Source organism: Humulus lupulus, chromosome 2 (genome assembly GCF_963169125.1).
Source record: "Humulus lupulus chromosome 2, drHumLupu1.1, whole genome shotgun sequence".
In the NCBI taxonomy this organism is placed as follows: Eukaryota; Viridiplantae; Streptophyta; class Magnoliopsida; order Rosales; family Cannabaceae; genus Humulus; species Humulus lupulus.
Window position 1 is genome coordinate 295451457 of NC_084794.1, and position 20799 is coordinate 295472255.

At 36.0% G+C, this 20799-nt stretch overlaps 1 protein-coding gene across 1 annotated transcript; it reads right to left on the reverse strand.

The window, feature by feature from the left end:
* Positions 1-13894: 13894 nt before the first annotated feature.
* LOC133815742 (extensin-1-like) lies at positions 13895-15925 on the reverse strand. Its single transcript, XM_062248548.1, has 3 exons — positions 15485-15925; positions 14100-14367; positions 13895-13959 (listed from the first exon to the last, which is right to left on the reverse strand). The coding sequence occupies exons 1-3, from the start codon at positions 15923-15925 to the stop codon at positions 13895-13897; spliced, it is 774 nt and encodes a 257-aa protein (XP_062104532.1).
* Positions 15926-20799: the final 4874 nt, after the last annotated feature.

A 20799-nucleotide genomic window follows, 5' to 3' on the forward strand; every position in this document is an offset into this window, starting at 1 on the left:
GGCCCCAAGGTATATGGTGGTAGACGGGGTGCTATACCGGCGTGGGCACTCCCTACCTCTCCTACGATGTGTTCTTCCAGGCGAAGCAAAGGCCATCCTGCAGGAAGTGCAAGAGGGCTTTTGCGGGGATCACACTGGGGGGCAAAGCTTGGCCCTATAGGTTTTAAGGCAAGGGTATTACTGGCCCACTATGTCCAAGGACTCCATCTCGTATGTCAAGAAATGTGACAAGTGCCAGCGGTTCACCACAGTTGCCCGAGCTCACCCAGTCGAGCTAAAGATGATCTCTTCCCCGTGGCCATTTGCGGTCTGGGGAATCGACTTGGTTGGCGCCCTCCCTACTGGAAAGGGCGGGGTCCGATATGCTATGGTGGCCATCAACTACTTCACGAAGTGGGCTGAGGCAGAACCTTTGGCAACAATAACTTCCAAAAAAGTCATCGACTTCGTGGTTAAGAGCATTATCTGCCGATTCGGGCTGCCCAAGAAAATCGTTTCCGACAATGGGACTCAGTTCGACAACGACCTATTCACCAAGTTTTGCGAAAGGTACGGGATCGTGAAAAGCTTCTCGTCCGTGGCCTATCATCAGGTAAATGGCCAGGTCGAGGTCGTCAATAAGACCCTAAAGGCGAGCCTCAAGAAGAGACTAGACGAAGCCAAGGGGGTCTTGCTGGAACAGCTCCCCCAGGTTCTGTGGGCATACCGGACCTCGCATCGGACTCCTACGGGTCATACTCCTTTCTCCCTGGCTTTTGGGAGTGAGGCAGTCCTCCCTGTGGAGATTAAGGTACCTTCGCATAGAGTCCAGGCATATGACCAGGACCGCAACCACGAGCTACTTTGTGCTTCCCTTGACTTGGTTGATGAAAGACGAGAAGATTCGCAACTTCAGCTCACACATTACCAACAAAAAATCACTCGTTATTTCAACTCAAAAGTCAAAAAGCGCGCCTTTAGCATTGGCGACCTGGTCCTCAGGAGGGTTTTCTTAGCCGGTAAGGATCCCAAAGATGGAGTATTGGGACCGAACTGGGAAGGGCCATATCAAATCATCGAGGTCATTAAAGAAGGAACTTACAAGTTAGCTCGGCTCAACGGAGGGGCAGTCCCACGAGCTTGGAACGCCATCCATTTGAAGAGATATTATCAATGACACTCTTGTAAGGCCTAAAGGCCATTTTTTATGTATTAAGCAATGAGAATTAACTTTTCGGTTATGATTGTACATGTTTACAAGTGTAATCTAAAAGTAACCACGAAAGACCCTTTCCCAGTTACTTGGGGGGCATATGATGCCTGGATATAACCAGGTCGCCTTAAAAACTTAGAAGTTAATTTAAATCGATTGATCGTAGTTTTTCCTATAGAGCACGAGATATTGATAAAAGTTAACGCAAACTAAGTTTTCAAACTAAGTTCCTGGACATAACCAGGTCATAAAACTTAGAAGTTAATTTAAATCGATTGATCGTTGTTTTTCTTAAAGAGCACGAGATATTGATAAAAGTTAACGCGAACTAAGTTTTCAAACTAAGTTCCTGGACATAACCAGGTCATAAAACTTAGAAGTTAATTTAAATCGATTGATCGTTGTTTTTCTTAGAGAGCACGAGATATTGATAAAAGTTAACGCGAACTAAGTTTTCAAACTAAGTTCCTGGACATAACCAGGTCATAAAACTTAGAAGTTAATTTAAATCGATTGATCGTTGTTTTTCCTAAAGAGCACAAGATATTGATAAAAATTGACGCGAACTAAGTTTTTCAAAGCAGTAACCTAAATACGTAGAAGCAAAAGGAAGTAAACAGATCAAAAATAAAATTGATAAAGATTAAGTGTCTCGAGGTGAAAAACCTCATGCAAAGTTACACACAAAATAATAATAATAAAGGACTGGGTGCGAAAAAGAAAGGCCCTAGGCTCCACCGGGCTGCCCCGTGGAGGTCGCTGTCTCGCCCTCTTGCTCGACTACCACGGATGCCTTCCTGGTCTCAGAAGGTGCCTCTCGCTGGAGGCGGGCTTTGAATCCTTCCCGAAGGACCTCCCAATCCGCTCCTAAGAAGGAGAAGTCGTCGTCTGAGTTGAAGACCCAGCAATGATAGAGCATGTCCTCCATGGCGGAGCTGGAAGCTGCTTTCTCTGTTTCCAGGGCGACATTAGCATCCTCGGCCCCGATCTTCGCAGAATTTAGCTGTAACTCCCATTTCTTTTTACAAATACATTACAATAATTATGAAAAAAATAAGAGAAGATATTTTTTATTTATACTTTTGAGTGCATTACAATGCTAACCGAATGCTAGAGCTATTAAGTAAAGTGGAAGAATAACTAATTAATATGCAACTATAACATTCATGGGCATTTCGTTAGTATAATACCCATAGAATGATGCTAAATACAAGCAAACAATCACTAAAGTTATGAAAAATAAAGAGAAATTCATGATTTGATGATGAATTTTATCGAGAAGGTTAAGAGATGAAGAAGTTGTGCAAGTAAATGGTTGAAGGAACAAGTATTTATAGGACAAAAACTAGCCGTTTATGACCGTTGGTGAATAGTGATCCTGACCGTTGGGGATATCGTTGTTTTCTATTATGGGATTTTAACAATTCTAAGCTGTTGAAGTAACCAACAGGTGAGAATAATTAATTTATGGGTGTTAGAGAAACATTTTCAGAAAAGTTTGTGAGTAAAATATGTTAAACTAAGTAATATAAGAAGATTGGGAAATTTTCATTTTTTTACTATTCACCGGGTCCCACAGTAGGGTCCACATGGGTCCACAAAGGTCCCACAGTAGGGGCCACATGGGTCCCACAGCGAGGTCCACCCCATGGGTCCCACATGTTGATGCAGTAGTGATATAGTGATGACTTAAGCAAATTACTATGCTTGATATTTTGAATATTTTATTATTTTACTATGCTTGATATTTTTAATATTTTATTATTTTACTATGCAGCATAGTAACCCAATGTTTTCCTATAAATAGAGCCTTTCAGAATTCATTTTTGAATTACGAAAAATCTTTCTTTCTCTCTCTCTGCCTAAAAAATCTTCTTAAACACTCTTTTAAAGTTTTAAATCTCTAAAATCTAGGTGAAGTTCTGTCTGTAACACTAGCCTACGAAGACCTTTTGGGTAAGCTCTTTCCCGAGCCTTTCAGTTCAGTCATTTAACTATTATTTATATATAGATTATTTTACTATGCCCTTATAATGTCAAAATTTATATATAGATTATTTTATCATGTTGTTATAATGTTAAAATTTATATATAGATTATGCTACTATGTCTAAAAATTTATATATAGATTAATTTACTATGTCGTTATAATGCCAAAAGTTATATATATAGATTATTTTACTATGCTGTTATAATGCCAAAATTTATATATAAGATTACTTTACCGTGTCGTTATAATTTACAATGCCAAAATTGAAATATAAACTATTTTTTTTATGTATCTTCATAATATCAAATTTATATAGGCTATGGTCACACTTTTGACTATTATTATGGACTCTTATGACCTTATTCCCTATTATTATGGACAAGTATTATGACCTGGACTTTTCCGTATGACCATGACCACGACTTTTAGATCAAGACCTTGCCATGGACAACTATAGTATGATCATACGCATGGACATAAAATAAGCAATAAAACAGGAAAAATGGAATAATAACAATTATAAGCTAACATTTCATAATGTAGATTTTATGTAAGTTAATAGTTTGTGTTTTTATCAGGAAGCTAACAATTTCGGTTGTTTTACCAGGACGCAAGGTAAGTAGAATCCTCATCTACAATACAAGTCTTTTATGTGTCTTATGTGCATTTATATGCTTTATATGTTATTCTGCCATGTTCTTATGCATAATTTGTTTTCAAGAATGTTATATTTATTATGCATAAGCACGCTTAATGTTCACAAAAAAGTTACTGAAAGCGTTAAAGTAGAGGTGCTGCTTGGGAGACCTAAGTCCCAAATATGTAAGGAGGGAGATGTACTTCCCTATATATAATGAATGTTTATGAGGGAGAAATTCCCTATTATCATGTTTATGTTCAGGTGGGAATGTGATTCCCTATGTAATGCCGGCAGGAGCATCCTCTAGGGCCCAAAAGAAAGGAAAGTGAAAGAAAGAAAATACATAACATGTTGCACGTTTATTTTAATGCATATGAGGTAGTTATTCTGCTTACTGAGCCTTAGCTCATCAGATAATGTTTTGTATTGTAGGTAAGAGGCCCCAAATATAAATTGTTGATGAGTATACGTGGAGCCAACATGACTATACATATGGGGTTGACCTGAAGGGAGTGGAGTTCTGCTATGCTATTTTATAAATAAACGAGAAACTTGATTTTATAATTATATTTCATTAAAAGTATTTTATGAACTTTATAATTTACTTAAAGTTTTAAAAGTATTTCATGAACATTGTAATTTACATAAAGCTTTTCAATTTATCGGTTGGATACATCTTCATTTCTACGTTAAGGTGTAGTAACGCCACAGAAATTATTTATAAAAGTATTAAGATTTGTATGTAAGATAAAGTTTTTATTTATTTGTGAGTATTGTATGGTTTGAGGTTATGAACATTAGTTATGTATTGTTTAATAAAGTTTTTGTAAATTCAGAATTTCAGTATTGTTATATTCAGGTTAAACTTTTTTTTACACTATATATATATATGTATGTTAAGAAGAAAGGAGGTCGTTACATTAGCTCAGCTAGCGCGGCGGAAAGGGCAGCCTCGGTCTCTTGAAGTTTAGGGCGAGCTACCTCTAACTCAGCCCGCGCTGCTGCCAGGGCATCCGTGGCTTCTTTTTCCTTCTATTGGGCCGTCTTCAAGGCGGCCAGGGCAGTTTGATGGGCGGCCAGAACTGTTTGATGCTCGCCCTTCATATCCTCGAGTTGGGCCCTGGACCTGGCTATGCTCCGGTGAAGGGCCAAGACACTCTACAAAAACAGAGAAACTACTGCCTTAGAAAAAAAAAAAAAAAGAGGAAAAACAGGGCAAGGCATGATAATCAAAAATTAAAAAGGGTAAAGTCAGCTTACCGTTAGGGCCATGCCCAATGAAGATTCCATCACACCATCCGAGCTCCTTGTTTCATTGGCCCGCAGCTCTCTCTCAGTAAAGTGGTAGAAGTGGTCGACGGCGTAGCTCGCCGTCTCATACACCGTCCCCCGGAAGACGTCAGGAATCTTCTCCAGGGCCCGGGGGTCCACGGGGATGCGCACCTCCGGGACTACGGCCATCGTAGACCCGGCCTCTGCCTCCATGTCCCAAGCAGGGGACTGAGCTCGTGGAAAGGGCGGGGGCATCTTCTCCACCGGCAGAGGCGGAGGTACATTGGCCTGGGCAGCGGGGCTCTGATCCTTCCCCTTGGCAGGGGATTTGGATGTTGTCCCGATGGCCTTCTTGGTCATCCGGAGCTTCTTCACCATGGGCCCGGAAGCCCGAGCAGAGGAGTTCCCTCCAGTGAACTTAGCTCGTAGGTTGCTGAGCTCAGACATCTCTTCTGTCAAAACAAAGATGTTGTTAGTACACAAGTTAGCATTTATGCAAAAACAACAAAGATGAGGACAAAATCCAAAAGACACGTATAGTAAGGGATCCTACCCCCCGAGCTAGGAGAGGAGTCTATGGTCACGACCATCGGCCCCGGAGCTTCTGTTGGGGAATCTAAGTCAATGATTACGCGAGCTGGCTCGGGCTCTGGGTCCGAATTTGGCTCAGGACTAGACTCTTCTACATATTGCCTAAGACCCGGAGCTACGACACCCTCCCGGAGTGATGGCCATGACCGAAGGTTGGTCCCATACTCCTCGAATAGGACCGACCTAAAAGCTAGGGTGTTGTCTACGACTATGGTACCCCTAGGGCGGCTATCTTCGTAATCCAACACGAGCCGGTCGACACAATGGAGCAAGGTTACATCAAGGTCTGGGTCACTTTGATGGCGTTGGACGAGCTGTTTGGGATTGAACCTAGCTAGCCGGGGGTCTGCAGTGGCCCTATCTAAGTTCCTAAATAGATATGGGTTACCTATGCCGAAGGGACCTGCAGCTGCTCTGGACCGGATCCTCTCCTCGCTCGTCCTTTGGGCGACCACCAGCGCCCACTTCCTCCTCACGAGTGGAACCTCGTCCTCATCCCCTGCGACCTCCTCCTCTGGGATGGCCCTCATCTCGCGAGCTGGGGGCGGCACTCGGGGTCTCCTCAGATTCAAAGTCTGGCCTGGGGAGATCAGCTTGCAGGCCAGCATCGTCTCGTCTGTCACGAGCTGGCGATAGTCCTTTTCACTGGAGGGCAAGCCCGCCAGTGTCTCGTACTGGCTCCCGAGGATCACAGACTTTTCTGTCCTCGCGAAGATAGCTGCAGAATTATTCTAAGTCAGAAATGGATACAGGGGGGAGCTAACAGACACTTAACTTACGAGCTGAGGATGAAAAGTACTTACGAGGACGGTTGAAGTAATGCAGGTCGCAGTTGCGAAACCCCTTGGACATGAAGAACTGGTCTTTGAAGTTGTTGGGGTGGTTGGGCAGCTCGATGACCGCAGCCGTATTAGGAAACCAGGTCAAGTAGTAGAACCCGTCGCCTCGCCTCCGCTGCTCCGGGCTGGCCTTGAGGCAGAAAAAGTATAGGATATTTGCCGGAGTGGGGACCTCCCACTCCTGCTTCAAGAACAGATATCTCAGCCCCGCCAACAAACGATAGGAGTTGGGGGGGAGCTGAAAAGGGGCCCACCTCACATAGTTGAGGAAGTCGGCGAAGTATTGGTCCAGGGGGAGGAAAGCCCCGGCTTTGAAGTGTTCGTCACTCCAGGCCGCGAATTCCTCGTCGAGCGGCGCGCAGCTCTGCTCACCTTCTAGGGGAGGTCGGGCGATCAGGGTGCCCCTCCCCAGTTCGATGTTGTGGGAAAGGAATATCTTATTCACTTTCCCCTGGTCGGTGATCTTCGAGACGATCCTCTTGGCCTCAAAGAAAGCGTCGGGTGCCACCTTGAGGTCCCGCTCCACGGCCGGCCCGAAGACAGGAATGGGGGAGTCTATCATCACTTCTTTTCCCTTGGATTGTTGGGAAGACGAACTGCCTGCGATCCTCTTAGAAGCGCTCTTCTTGGGTCCCATATGGTCGCCTAGCGAACAAAAGAAGAAATTTTTAGAAAAGGCGACCTAGGAATAAGGGAGAATAAAAAAAAGGAGTTTCCTTTGCACGAGCTGAGGTAAGCTCAGCTCGCGGAGAGTGTGACCACGCGGTTCAATGAACACGCGCCTATGCTCCCAACAGATCCCCGATTGCTCAGGATTCGTGTGTCAGGAGGGTCAGGGTGAAAATTTGCCTTGGAGGGAAAGTTTCAGTAGGCAAGAGATGCAAAACCGTCTGTGAGGCGTGTCCCCCAAGCTACCCAGTTTTGCACCCAAAAATACTGGATATTTTAAACAACCATACCGAAAATCCTACCCAGAAAATTTCCCCAGAAAATGCATCCTATAAACGGTGTCCCTAAATGGTTTTCTACTACAAGCGATACCCTAACCTAAAAGAATTTCATCCTTCATGCCCACAACAAACCAACAAAACCTTGCATGCGGCTATAGTAAATATTTACCTAGGCTACAGTGAAAAATAATTTCAAAACATGCATAGTGAGGGGACTTACGGAGTATTCTGGTTGAGAAGGGGATGAAGGGATCGTTTGGGTTGGGGCTTCGTCGGAGTAGTTGATTCCAAAGCTTCAAGGGAGCCCTTACACCTGAACTTCTTGAGTGCTGGGAATGGCGGCCGAGAAGAAGAGGGTTTTTCTTTTGAAGATGAAGAAGAGAGAAGAAGAAGGAAAATTCTGAAAAATTTCAAAAGAACGGGTGGCCCATGCGTTAGGTGGCCACCCCTTTTATATACGTGAAAGGCCACGTAAGGAGAACCGTTGGATTGCCCTGATGTGGGATCCAAGGCTCTCCACTCGAAAGAAGAAACGACGGCTGAGTATAGGCTAAGCCATTTAATGCGGTTCTCGGAGGACATACCGTCACCAACCACGATGTTCGTATTCGGCGCCTGCGTAAAATGTGGAATATGAATAGTTTGTGGGGAAGCCTAAAAGCCCCTACCGTCACCAACCACGATGTCGTGTACCACGAGCAGGGGTTTGGGGGCAAATGTGAGCCCTTATTTTCCAACGGGCTATTAGCGAGCTGAGAGATGGCCTAATTATATATCAACCACGTGGATCCCCCATGACCGGAGCTGTTGTCGTCAGGTCCTACCTCGTTAGCTCGGGGTATCCAAAGGTTCGCCAAGATTACTTAAGGACTGAGTCTGAACTCTGAAGGTCATAGGTCGAGGGAATCATCCAGCTCGTGGTATGAGCAAGAGTTGGAGGTTGTGACCTTTTATAAAGTCAACCACGCAAGGTAAACGTGCATATATCAGACATCACGTGTCTGATATATCCCTGACTTCTCGGACACGCAGCATGAACGTGCGTATTCAGGCATCCACGACTGGGTTGGGCCGTGCGGCCCATTATCCCCCTTACCTATTGATTAGACCACACTTCATGTGTCAGGTTTTAGGAATTAATCATGAATGTCACAGAAGTGACATGAAAGGTAAGAAGGTCACGGGATGACCTTCTTACCAACTCCCAGGTGCCCTCTCCTATAAATATGGAGACCTTGGGAGTTGCAAAGGGTTGGACTTTATTGTGTAAGGAAATACCTTGTAAAAGGATACCAAGCGTATAGCAATAATATTGGCTGGTGGAGTAGAAGGATTTTAACCTTTGAACCACCTAAAAAACTTAATTGTGTCACCAGTCCATTTACAAAGATCATTCATCTATTTCGGTTCATCGTTAAGCACTAATCCCTTCCTCTTATTTTCTTAATTACCTGTTGTCGAAGAACCGCGTCAACAATGATACTTTTATGTTACCTTCAAACTTGTTTTAGGAATTAATGAGTAACAATAATGTATGACAAATTATTATATTGCTTATCATCAAAAGTTACTTTTAATATACTATATAGTAACCTTTTTTTATGAACAGTTTTAATTCACTTTTAAGTTACTAATGTAATTTACATGTAAATAATAGTATTTTTTTTTATTAATTAAAAAAAAAAAGAAATTGAGAAGTTACTTTCAAATTATAATAAAAAATGCACATTTTTATTTTTTATTATGAATTTTTGTTTAATAGTTGCTTTTTAAATACAACACGTAAATTTTTGTTTAAGATGCCATTTGGTTTCCTTAAGTTTATTTAGAAACCTATAAAAATTACTTTATAAAATAGGCTAATTTAGAATACCATTTAATAACTTTTAATTATGAAATGACAAAATACTTTTTAGTAACCTATGAAGTTGGTTGGTATATTGAATTTTGTTTAAGTTTAAAGTTTGGTTACTATTTGATTTACCAAATCTAAAAGAAACTAAAATATTACTTTTAATTTCTGTTATCTTCATTGGCGACGGCGAGAAAACTTATGCTTCCCACATATCAAAATAACCACCCTGAAGAGTAATTCACAATAGTACAACTTTTGAGTCCAGACAACCAGCGATGGGGTCGAAAAACATTTCTAAATTTGTGAAATACCCACAAACTCATCGGAAATGTCGACGATGTAGGCGACGTGAATGGTTGGGTTGTGCTCCTCTCGAAGATCTCATTTGAACGGTACCATGCTCGAAAATCTGGGTGATCGAAGTTGGTCGAAAAATGTAGTCAAAGTTGTACCTTCGGTGACTTTGACTGGTACGTGTGGTCTTCTCCAACGTAAGAAGGCGGTGAGATTTGGACAGTGAGATCGTCGTTAAATTCTCTTCCCTCCCATCAAGTGCATGTAGGAGTATGGGTGGCCAGAAGATGACAACTTACTTTGATAATTTGAAGAGAGAGAGCGTGAGAGAGTTTTCAAAGTTTCTAAAAAAACGGTATAACACATTATTTGTTATAATTAAAGTTTTATACGTGATTTTTGAAATTAAAATAAAAAAAAAACCGTATGTCAGTGTAATTTTCTCTAAATAATATAATGTTGATTAAATGAGTGTGACAAATTAATAAAATGGGGTGTGACAAAATGTCTTTTTTCCAATTTGTAACATACAAGGGGAAGTTGCAAATCTGGTTACTGATATGTAACTCCAAAAATATCACCATAATCAATATGTAAATGGAGTTACATATTCTTGATTTGATTTTCGTATGCTATAATGTTTTATAGATTTTAGGGATATTATTTTGATTGCCAATAAATGTTTGGATGTTACAATATTGCATGAGAGAAGAGTTGAGAAGTTTTGGCAGCTTGTAACCAAAAGCTGTTACTTGAGGTTACAAATCAGTAACTTGATAGTTCCAGTTTTGAAGCATCTTTTTGATGCTTTGAACATTATAACTCCCCAAGTAACCCCCAAATAATCCATTTAGTTCCATAAATATCCAATTTATCATTGGTAACAACCAAGATGGTTGGTATAATTTGAAAATCAATTGGTGATCCAAAACTCTAAAAAAAGATGATTTGGTCACTTGTGAATATGATTTTTTCCATCCATTTTAGGACTTGGCTAGAAAATACAAGGCTTTATAATTCTAGAGAAAATTTTCCTAATACATAACCATAATCAGATTTGCATTGACACCAAAATTTTACACATAATCAGGTTTACATTTATACCAACAAAGCCATCAATTCTTCAATACAAATAGATCCAAAATTTCAATGCAAACCCATAATTTATACATAATAATATAATACAAACACAAATAATCAGATCTAAACTAGACAATTATACAATGATATGGGTTTTGGCTCATAAAAATACATCTTCAATATGCTCAAAAAATCTTTGAATCTGTAGCATAGCCCTGACCCCGAGCCCTTTGTCGACACCACCACCTTTGCACCTACAAAACCTCGACCCCACATTTAGACATCCAGAGCCCCTATCCTCACCAACCCTTAACCCAAAAGAAAAAGAACATACAAAAGCCCTTGTTGAGCCCCAAGTCAAAATAAAAAGGAAAAAAAACCTTAACGAAGCACCCGCCGTTTGCATCCCGAACCACCGCTTGCGAAAACAACCCCAGTCGTGACCTTTCCGTTCGTCCCCAACCTTGGTGTTCTTCCCTTGCCCCAACCCAGAGTAGCAAAGTCTCGACATTTGTCCTTACCCTCAACATTCGACCTTGAGAGAGAGAGAGAGATAGGATGGCAGAGAGCAAATGAGGCAAAGAAAAGAGTGTGTTGGAGGCAGAGAGAAAGAAGATGAGAGATTGAGAGAAAATGTTTGTTATTATTATTAGGTAATGGATAAAAGAGCTTCAACCCATATACAATTTTTTCAATCGTCTTTAGCGTCAGTGCCAAACTTACTCAAATAATCAAGTTTGTGCAAATGAGGAGAATACATAGTGTTAGGCTTGTTGGTGACATCGTTAATCATTTTTTTTTGTACCAGTTCTCTACTGACATAAATGCCCAGAAACATGTTCAACAACGTCAGTCATCTCTGTTGATTTACGCATGTGACTGACGCGAATGAGCCTTTTTCTAGTAGTGATATTCTTCTTGGTAATACAAATTTTAAGAAGAGCAATTTTTAGCAATTTTTTTTGTATCCTTTGGACTTTGTGAAATAGAAGGAACAACTACATTTATCAAAGCTCTAAGGGATCTGTCCAAGATCTAGACCCTTGGTCTTTATCTTTCTTGTAGGAGTTTGGGGCAGCCTTTCTTAATAGCATGGGATTCAATTACTACTACCTCACCTAAAACATATTTGGCTTGGTCTCCTCCTCTAAGGGGTGTCTTAAAGTGGTTGTTATGAAAAATTATGTAGTTTTAGTAAAATAAGATTTGGAGGGGTCATTCACAATAGTGAATGAGGAGAAGTTGTTGCTACTTTTGCTTTTCCCTGGTTGAGATAATGATTTGAAGTTTAATTATGTGCCTAGCTTAGAGGAGCATTTTCAGAGGCCAGATGGAGACTCGAGATTTGGATCTCGATCAATAGGCACCACGCCTCCACCCATTGAGTAAAATCCTACAAGACCGAGCTAGTAGGACTCTTATGTATTTTATTTTTAAGATGTCTTTCGATTTTGATTGGCAAACTCTTGTAAATTTATTCAAGCATTCAATATAAATAATAATATTTTAATTTAATTCTTATTATATAATTTTTAATATTATGTTAATTATATATTGTTGGAACCTTTTCTAAAAGTAAAAGTGAATTGTTAAAAAAAATTGGAAAAGTGAGGCCGCTTCTTATTGAATTTTTGGTAAAATTTCTAGAGCATTTACTGTACTGGGATAGACGTGCATGACCATTAACGCACGGAATTTTGACTACACCCATAAAAGTTTGGTGTGTGGTACGATGTTAGAGAAAGAGAGTTTAAGACAATGTGTTACTCTAGTATAATCTAAATCGCATTCACTATGCAAATGTTCAAGTCGAAAGATACATTTGTTTATGCACAATTTTATAGATTATGATATTGCTAGAAAAAATTTATTAAAAAATTAAAGTGGGGGATTGTTGGAACTTTTTCTAAAAGTTATAAAAGTGAATTATTAAATTTTTTTTGGAAAAGTGTCTTTAGTGTGTGATATGGGAAAGAGTCACACATGGATTTGTAACACTCTTCCATAAGTGGATATAAGATGCAAGTACTAGCCATTGGGGTGTGCCCCAAAGGGAAAAAATGATTTAATAAATAAAAATTATTTATTTATTTAATTCAAAATGTGTTTAGGGCAGTCAAATTGGGAGACTAAAATATCTATTCTCTCCTTAATTTTCTTCACGAAATGACTTCTCCCCCACATTCAGAAAAACGTTCTTCTTCTAATTCCCGTTACTTCTCGATTCGGTTTTTGATTTCGATAAATATACAGATTGGAAACAGGGGAAGGGACATGTTTTTTATAAAATAAAAACGATTCTCTCGAATTTATTGAGCAATTATGGGGTGTATGTGAATGTTCCTTCGGTGCAGAGGGATATCATCCAGAGGAGATCTGGGCTGTTTTATCCTCGGGACGACGCGGTTGCTAGGCTGTTGTGCAATTTTGGGGCAGAGCCGCAAATCTTAAAAATAGCGACTTGGTCCACAACTCAACCCAGAAAACTATATCAGTAATTTTCTTCTTATTTGACTACACAAAAAAAAAAGGCTTTTTAGGACTCGCGGAGCTCGAGTCTCTATTTGAGAGCCTTAAAAAGTGAGGTTTTTTAGTTTAAGGACTCGTGCGAGTCCTTAAAAGTTCTATTTTTAATTTTTTTAAAAATAATTTATATTTATTTTAAATTAAAAGATTATGATTTAAATGAACATTTATATACAAATCTAAAAACTTATAGATTAAAATAAGTACATTCAATTAGTTACAAATCTTAAAAAAAAATTAGAACAAATATAAATAATCAATCTTTTCATATGAATATTCTCCAAAATTCTATTTGATCTTCAATGAAACACAACAATAAATAACTATTCTAATTAATTCTAAAGATAAACAACAATTTTATATAATTAACTCTACACGAGTCCATAAATTTTATTAGAAAAACAGGCAGCACAATAACTGCAAATCGGGCATCCCCAAATGTTATAAACCTGCAAACATAACATATAAACAATCTCAGGCAGTCCAAAAATGATAAAATTATTACGTGTAATATAAATTTAAAGGCATTATTTGGTTCCTAAAATTTAAAACAAAATGCATATCATCCACCTAATAACTAATCTGGTGAGCCCATTTTTATAAACAAAGCCCAACCAAAGCATTAAAAGAATAAAAATGATCACACTGCTTATTTGAAATTTACCTTAAACTTTAGTGGACCAAATGTAATGCCCCCACTTCAAATCTTTTGCAAACAAAAAGCTATATTCTGTGAGAAAAAAGAAGCCAAATATATCTTCAATTGAAATTCAACAATATTGAAAAATGGAGCCAATCCTATCAAATAACAAAACTAACTTTAGATTTTCTAACAAAAAATAATGCACCAGGGGAGAGAAATAGACTAACCTGGATTTTGGTGGGTTCTCAAATTCCACTGAGACCTCTGTTGCCACTGCCGTCGTGGCCGAAAATACCTGCAGCGTCGAGACCTCTTGCAGCTTCGAGAACCACCTGTAGTGCCGCCGAGAACCTTGGCCGAGATTGTCCAGGCGTTGAAAACTGTGGCCGACCTACAGCAAAGCTGTTGCCGAGCACCATAACCACCTAGAACAACTGCACCGCTGGTGAGATGGGGAACCCAGCCGCACAAAACTTTTCCTTCTTCTTTGTTGTGCTGAAAAAAAGAATGAACCCTAATCCCTAAAGCCCCAATCCGAATATATAATGTATATTTTATCCCCTTCTAATTAAAAAATTGATTTTAATTAATTATTAAAAAAGTGATTTTTAGGTATGCTTTTTTTAATTAAAAATTTTCTTATTTAATTAATTAATAAAAAACAGATTTTTAATTTTTAATTATTAATTTTCTTAAGAATATATTTATTTATTAATATTTTTTTAGGGCCCACTTTGAGTGTCCTCTATACTATTTTAAGACTCACATATGTTTTTAGGACACTCATTGCGAGTCCTAAAATGTGATTTTAAGGACTCTCAATGATTGTCCTAAAAAGTCCAAGAACTTTTATTAAAAATAATTCAAACTTTTATAACACATATTAATTTTTAGGACTCGCTTTTGTAGTAGTGTCGCGAGTACTAAAATGTACCGGAGTTGTTTTTGTAATAGTGTTTTAACTTATGCAGCAACATATATTAAATAGTAAATTTTCTTCTAAAAAACAAATTGCCACAGTGTTAGATCTCCAATTAGTCGTGGCTAAAAGTCCTTGGTTATTTAAAATTTGGGGATCTCTAGCAACAAATATCACATCAAGTGATTAAAAAATTCGATATCACTATTTCTAGTCGTCGCTAGATCCTAGTTTTCTGCAGTGTGAGCAACTTCTTTTTTAATTATCATCAAGTGATGTACAACTTTCAGTACTTAAAAATTTAGCAAACTGTAAGAATATTGTAAAGCCACATATTAAAGTTATTATTATTATTATGCTGTTTGACTGTCCTGGCCTGGTGTAAATACAAATTATATATATGGATAATCTCATTAATTAGCTAAAAGGGAAGAATGAGCATTGCCATTGATGATGATCAAAATACAATAATTCAAAAGCATATAAAAGCCGAAGACGATTAACTCCAGAAATACACCGCCATTATGAGTTGTATAAAAACTCTTATTTTTCCAGAAAATCAACCTAGCTTACAATAAGTATTATATATTAATTGTCTCAATCTCATCATGCCATGATTAACTCGATCATCATATGCAGACGATCGATCCTCACTCCTCAATAATGGCCAGGACTCGGGGGCTTCCCATAAACCGGAGGGTGTCCGGGGTTGCGACCGTAACTCGGTGGTGGCTTAGGCTTCTCCATAGGAGGAGGCTTCACGTAAACTGGGGTCGGTGGTGGCTTAGGCTTCACGTAAACTGGAGTCGGTGGTGGCTTAGGCTTAACATACACCGGGGTCGGTGGTGGCTTAGGCTTAACATACACCGGGGTTGGTGGTGGCTTAGGCTTGACATACACCGGGGTTGGTGGTGGCTTAGGCTTCACATACACCGGGGTCGGTGGTGGCTTTGGCTTCACGTAGACCGGGGTAGGTGGTGGCTTAGTGGGCTTCTCCACGGGAGGAGGATGAGGCTTGTAGATGGGAGTCTTTGGTGGGTAAACTGGAGGCTTAGAGTAATCGGCGAGAGTTGATTGAGTGGCAAAGAGTGCAACTCCGAGGAGAAACACTAAGAATAATTGAGAGGAAGACATAGTGTGTTGTGATGAGTGATATATTTTGGTTTACTAATAAGTGGTTCTTTTTATAGTAGTAAATCGAAAGCTATGTCGGTGTTCCAAATCTTAATTTTCTTCGGTTCATACCTACGTCGACGGAAGGTGGGGTGGGGTGGGGTTGAAATGTGTATTTTTGTTTGTTTGTGAAAAGATAATCTTTTCCTTTTCATGTGACTTTATTAGGTCCCATGAGGGTTGAAAGTTAATGTTTAAGTTTGGTTTTAGTTGATGGTGTGCTATATATTACACATATAGGCTTTGAAATCCGGTTCGATGTAGACACTTGTAAATAAATAGCATTATTAGGTACCTTACACGAAGGTGTGAAACACTTAATTATATTTTATTTTAGAGTCGTGTTATTTCGCATCTTCCACCACATGAGCTGCTAGCTATTGGAGAAACGATATCTTCTAATATTTATTAAATTTAAATATGTGAGATTTGATAATAAATTATACCAATAATAATATCACAACTATATCTGTAGCATTGGACACCAATTCTATTTATTTTATGTATGATAGAGTATGATAACAATTATCAGTAAGAAGAGAAGAAGAGAGATGTAAATTATCAGTAGAGATCATAATATATATATATATATATCCTATATCTATATATATTTGCAAATTAAGAATTTCCAACATATGTATTTTTCATAAAAGTTACTTGAAAGTTGAAATGGTAGTAATTAAACATACACTTTCTTGGAAAATGTTGAAAGTTGAAATGTCCTTTCTTCTAAAAAAAACAAGAGCCTTGCAAAGATTTCCGCATTGCCTATGTATTATTATACAGTGAGAAGATAGATATATATATATATATTTATATATCTCTTTTATATAATAAGCATATACATAACAAATTATTTTTGTTTTAAATGTTTTTTTCCGTTAATTTTAATGGAGTATTTTTATATTTAATAATAAATTATAAATACGATTTAAACTTAAATAAAATAAAAAAAAAATAATTAAACAAATTAAAATATGATATTTTTTAGATATTTGATAATAATAATTATTTAAAAATAATAAAACTATATATTTTATAACTTAAATAAAATTTAATTAAACTTAAACTCAATATCTCTTCTATATAATAAGTGTGTAGATAACGGAAATTCTTGGTTTTAACAGTTTTTTATTTTTTCAATGTTAACTTTAACGGAATATTCTTATATTTAATATAATATTCTTATATTTAATGGTAGTTTGCAAATCCTTAAACTTAAATAAAATAAAATTAAAAATTAAAAAATGATATTTTTGATATATTTTACAATAATAATTATTTAAAAATAATAAATAATTAAACAAATTAAAAAAAGATATTTTAAAGATATTTTATAATGATAATTATTTTTAAATAATAAATAATTAAACAAATTAAAATATGATATTTTTGAGATATTTTACAATGATAATTATTTAAAAATAATAAAATCATACGTTTTATAACTTAAATAAAATTTAATTAAACTTAAACTCACTTATTAGAATAAAATCACAATAAACATATAATATAATCTATTGTGAATTAGTAACAAATTATTTAAAAAAAAACTAGCAAGAAACTTAAATTTAAAATCCACGTATAATATTTAATATTACATTAAACATATAATATATAATCTTTTGTTGTCACTCCCAAATTCAAAAACTAGAACAAACATAAATTTAAACAAAAATAAATAAATTATTTAATTAAAATATGATATTTATTTCAAAATTTATATGACATTAATATAAATTTAATAAAAATAATTAATAAATTCTAAAAATAAAAACTATGCAAACGTGCAACGTGCATATTGCATGTTGTTGGTATCTAGTTATATTAAACATATATATAATATATAATCTTTTGTTGTAACTATTAAATTAAAAAACTAGAACAAATATGAATTTATTCAAAAATTAATTAATTAAAATAGGATATTTTTAGGATATTTATTGATAGTTTAAATAATTAAATCATATTTATTTAAAAATAATAAAGACATATATATCATTTTTTTATCTTATAAATTTGTGTGATGATTTGTTTTTTATTAAGTGATTGAAGTTTTTTTTCTTCATCAAATTCACGAAAAGACATTGCGAGATACATTAGAAACTAAAAATAGTTAATGCATGTATATTACTATCTACACTATGACTTTTTCTATTCTTATTTTATTTCTATTATTAATTTATTTTTAAATATTATTGTATTATATATATCATGTAGCCATGTAAATAATTATTTATGTCAATGGTGTGTTTAGATGTCATATATATATAGAGACTATTGATATAAATATTTATATATATATAATTCATTCTATTATATATATTTTAAAAAAAATAGTGAACCAATTTTTATTAAAATTATAGACAATGTTTATAATTTTGAAACTAAGCAAACGTGCATTATACATTATCTCTACTTAGTATATATATATAAGTGGTCGATTTAGTTCATTTGCTTTGAATTTATTATTGTATAAATTATGTTTAGATAATATATGTATGGTCAAGAAACATTAGAAATGCCATGATTTTCCAATACATGTAACATGTATTATTTCAAGATAGGATTGTCACATACCTAGAAGCCGAATTGAATTATTCATAATATAGATAAAAAAAATAGGGTGCTTTCTTTGGTGCACCCTGTTTTGTTTTTGATATCATGATGATTTTCAGTACAATTTTTTTATGACGGTGTACATTATAGTTATTTAGATAATTCTATAAATTTTTTAGAATTTTTTTAATAATTTATAGTGCTGAAAACAAAATTTAAATATGCTACTTTATGGTTTCCGTTCACACAAAAAAATAACTCATGAAACAAATTATTTGAACTATATTTTTAACATTATAAATTATTCGGAATTTCCTGAAAATTTATTGGAAGTTCTAAATATCTACAATGTATACGATCAGAAAAAAATTTACGCCGAAAATCATTTAGGCACTGAATTCACACACTACAAGAAAAATCGTTTTTAGGGGCGGAAATATTACCTTTGTTCACCGGTAATGTACAGGATATTAGCGGCGGAGTACTGAGTCCGCCGCTAATAATGGGGAAATTAAAATAAAAAATTAATTTTTTTATTAGTGGCGGACTTGCCCATTATTAGCGGCGGACAATACAATTCCCGGGAATGGTTTCAAATTTATTAGCGGCGGGTCTTAATCCGCCGGTAATGACATTAGCGGCGGGGATATTACCGACGGGTTATGGTGATAGCAGCGGGACCCGCCGGTATTAGTGTATTACTGGCGGGTTAATAGCGGCAGGACCCGCCGGTATTAATGTATTATCGGCGGGTTAATAGGGCGGGACCAACCGGTAATAGTGTATTGCCGGCGGGTTAATATTAATACCGGCGGGTCCCCGCCGGTAATAATGTTATATAATGGTCTTTTGTGAGAGCCTTCGACCTCCCTTCACAGATCTCTCTCTTCGCTCCCACAGTCGCTCCTCCCCTCTGCGCTCATCTCCGACCACCGCATACCCCCTCACAGTATACATTTTTGCCTCTGTATATAAATATGCCTCTGCTTATATATATAAATATCGACTCTTAAAGTGCATATTATATTTCCTTCCTCTGCAACTCTTCAAGATCAGTGAAGAAGTAGTAGTCGATGCTACAGATAAAGGGAACATAGCACGATTAATAAACCATTCAGTAAGTTTTCATTCTATGCACGAAAGGATTATTCTCTTTTTCTTGAATTTCTTTTAAGCCAGAATAACTCATTTTGTTGAAATGGGTTTTCGTATCTTGTTCGTTTTCTTCTTCTTTAACCCATTAAAATTTGAATGGCACCTATTATTGCTGCAGTGCATGCCCAACTGCTATGCGAGGATCATGAGTGTAGGTAATGGGGAGAGCAGGATTGTGCTCATTGCCTAAGACCACTTGATCAGATTCTGTGGAATTTCAGCTTATCATATCTTACAAATTTGGGAGGTAATAGATAGTAATAAAGTCATTTACGAGTCTTCTTTGTTATATTGCAGTAAGTTTGGGACAAAACCTGTTTCTCTTTTCAACCATTGTGTTTAAAATGACCTTTCTATAAGAAAAAAACTGAATATTTTTAGTCCATAATATTATTGGGTTATGATTTTTTTTTCTATGAAAGTGAATGAGATATAATTGTGAAAAGTATTTTTTTTTAGTGCCCTATAATTGAATTAATATTTTTGTTGGATTTAGATTAAGAGCATTGTGTTAATTGATATATCTTTGTTTGTATTTTTGGTTAAAAGTGCAATTGATTGATGTTTAGCTTATGTCAATGTGTACAATTTTCACACTTGGATGTGTTTTTGTTTTATTAATAATATGATTAATTTTTAATTATATAATTTAATAAAAAAATTTACAATTAATAATGATTAATTAAAAATTATTACATATCTTATAATAATTTATTTTTTAATTAATTAAATAATAAAAGTTTGATTCAACATTATTTAATTAAATAATTTAATTAAAATTTTTATTAAATAACATTATCTAATTGAATAATTTAATTTAATTTAATAAAAGTCTTAAAAATTAATAATGATTAATTAAATAAATAATAAATTATTTTAAGAAATTATTTTAATTTGTTTATTAAATATTATTATTTAATATTAACTAGTATTAAATTATTTGAATATAGAAATTGAAAATTTTATTTAATATAATTTAATAAAAAAATTTACAATTAATAATGATTAATTAAAGATTACTACATATCTTATAATAATTTATTTTTTAATTAATTAAATAATAAAAGGCCAAACCTGCTCATACACCTCAGGAAGACATGGCTACTATGGAGGAAATGATG

Coding starts and splice junctions, on each gene's coding strand:
- LOC133815742 (XM_062248548.1), bottom strand. CDS start 15,925: ATGTCTTCCTCTCAATTATTCTTAGTGTTTCTCCTCGGAGTTGCACTC. Junction 14,368..15,484: donor GCAACCCCGGACACCCTCCG/GTTTATGGGAAG, acceptor TCTTTTTTTCAG/CACAACAAAGAAGAAGGAAA. Junction 13,960..14,099: donor GAGAACCCACCAAAATCCAG/GTTAGTCTATTT, acceptor TTTTTCTCACAG/AATATAGCTTTTTGTTTGCA.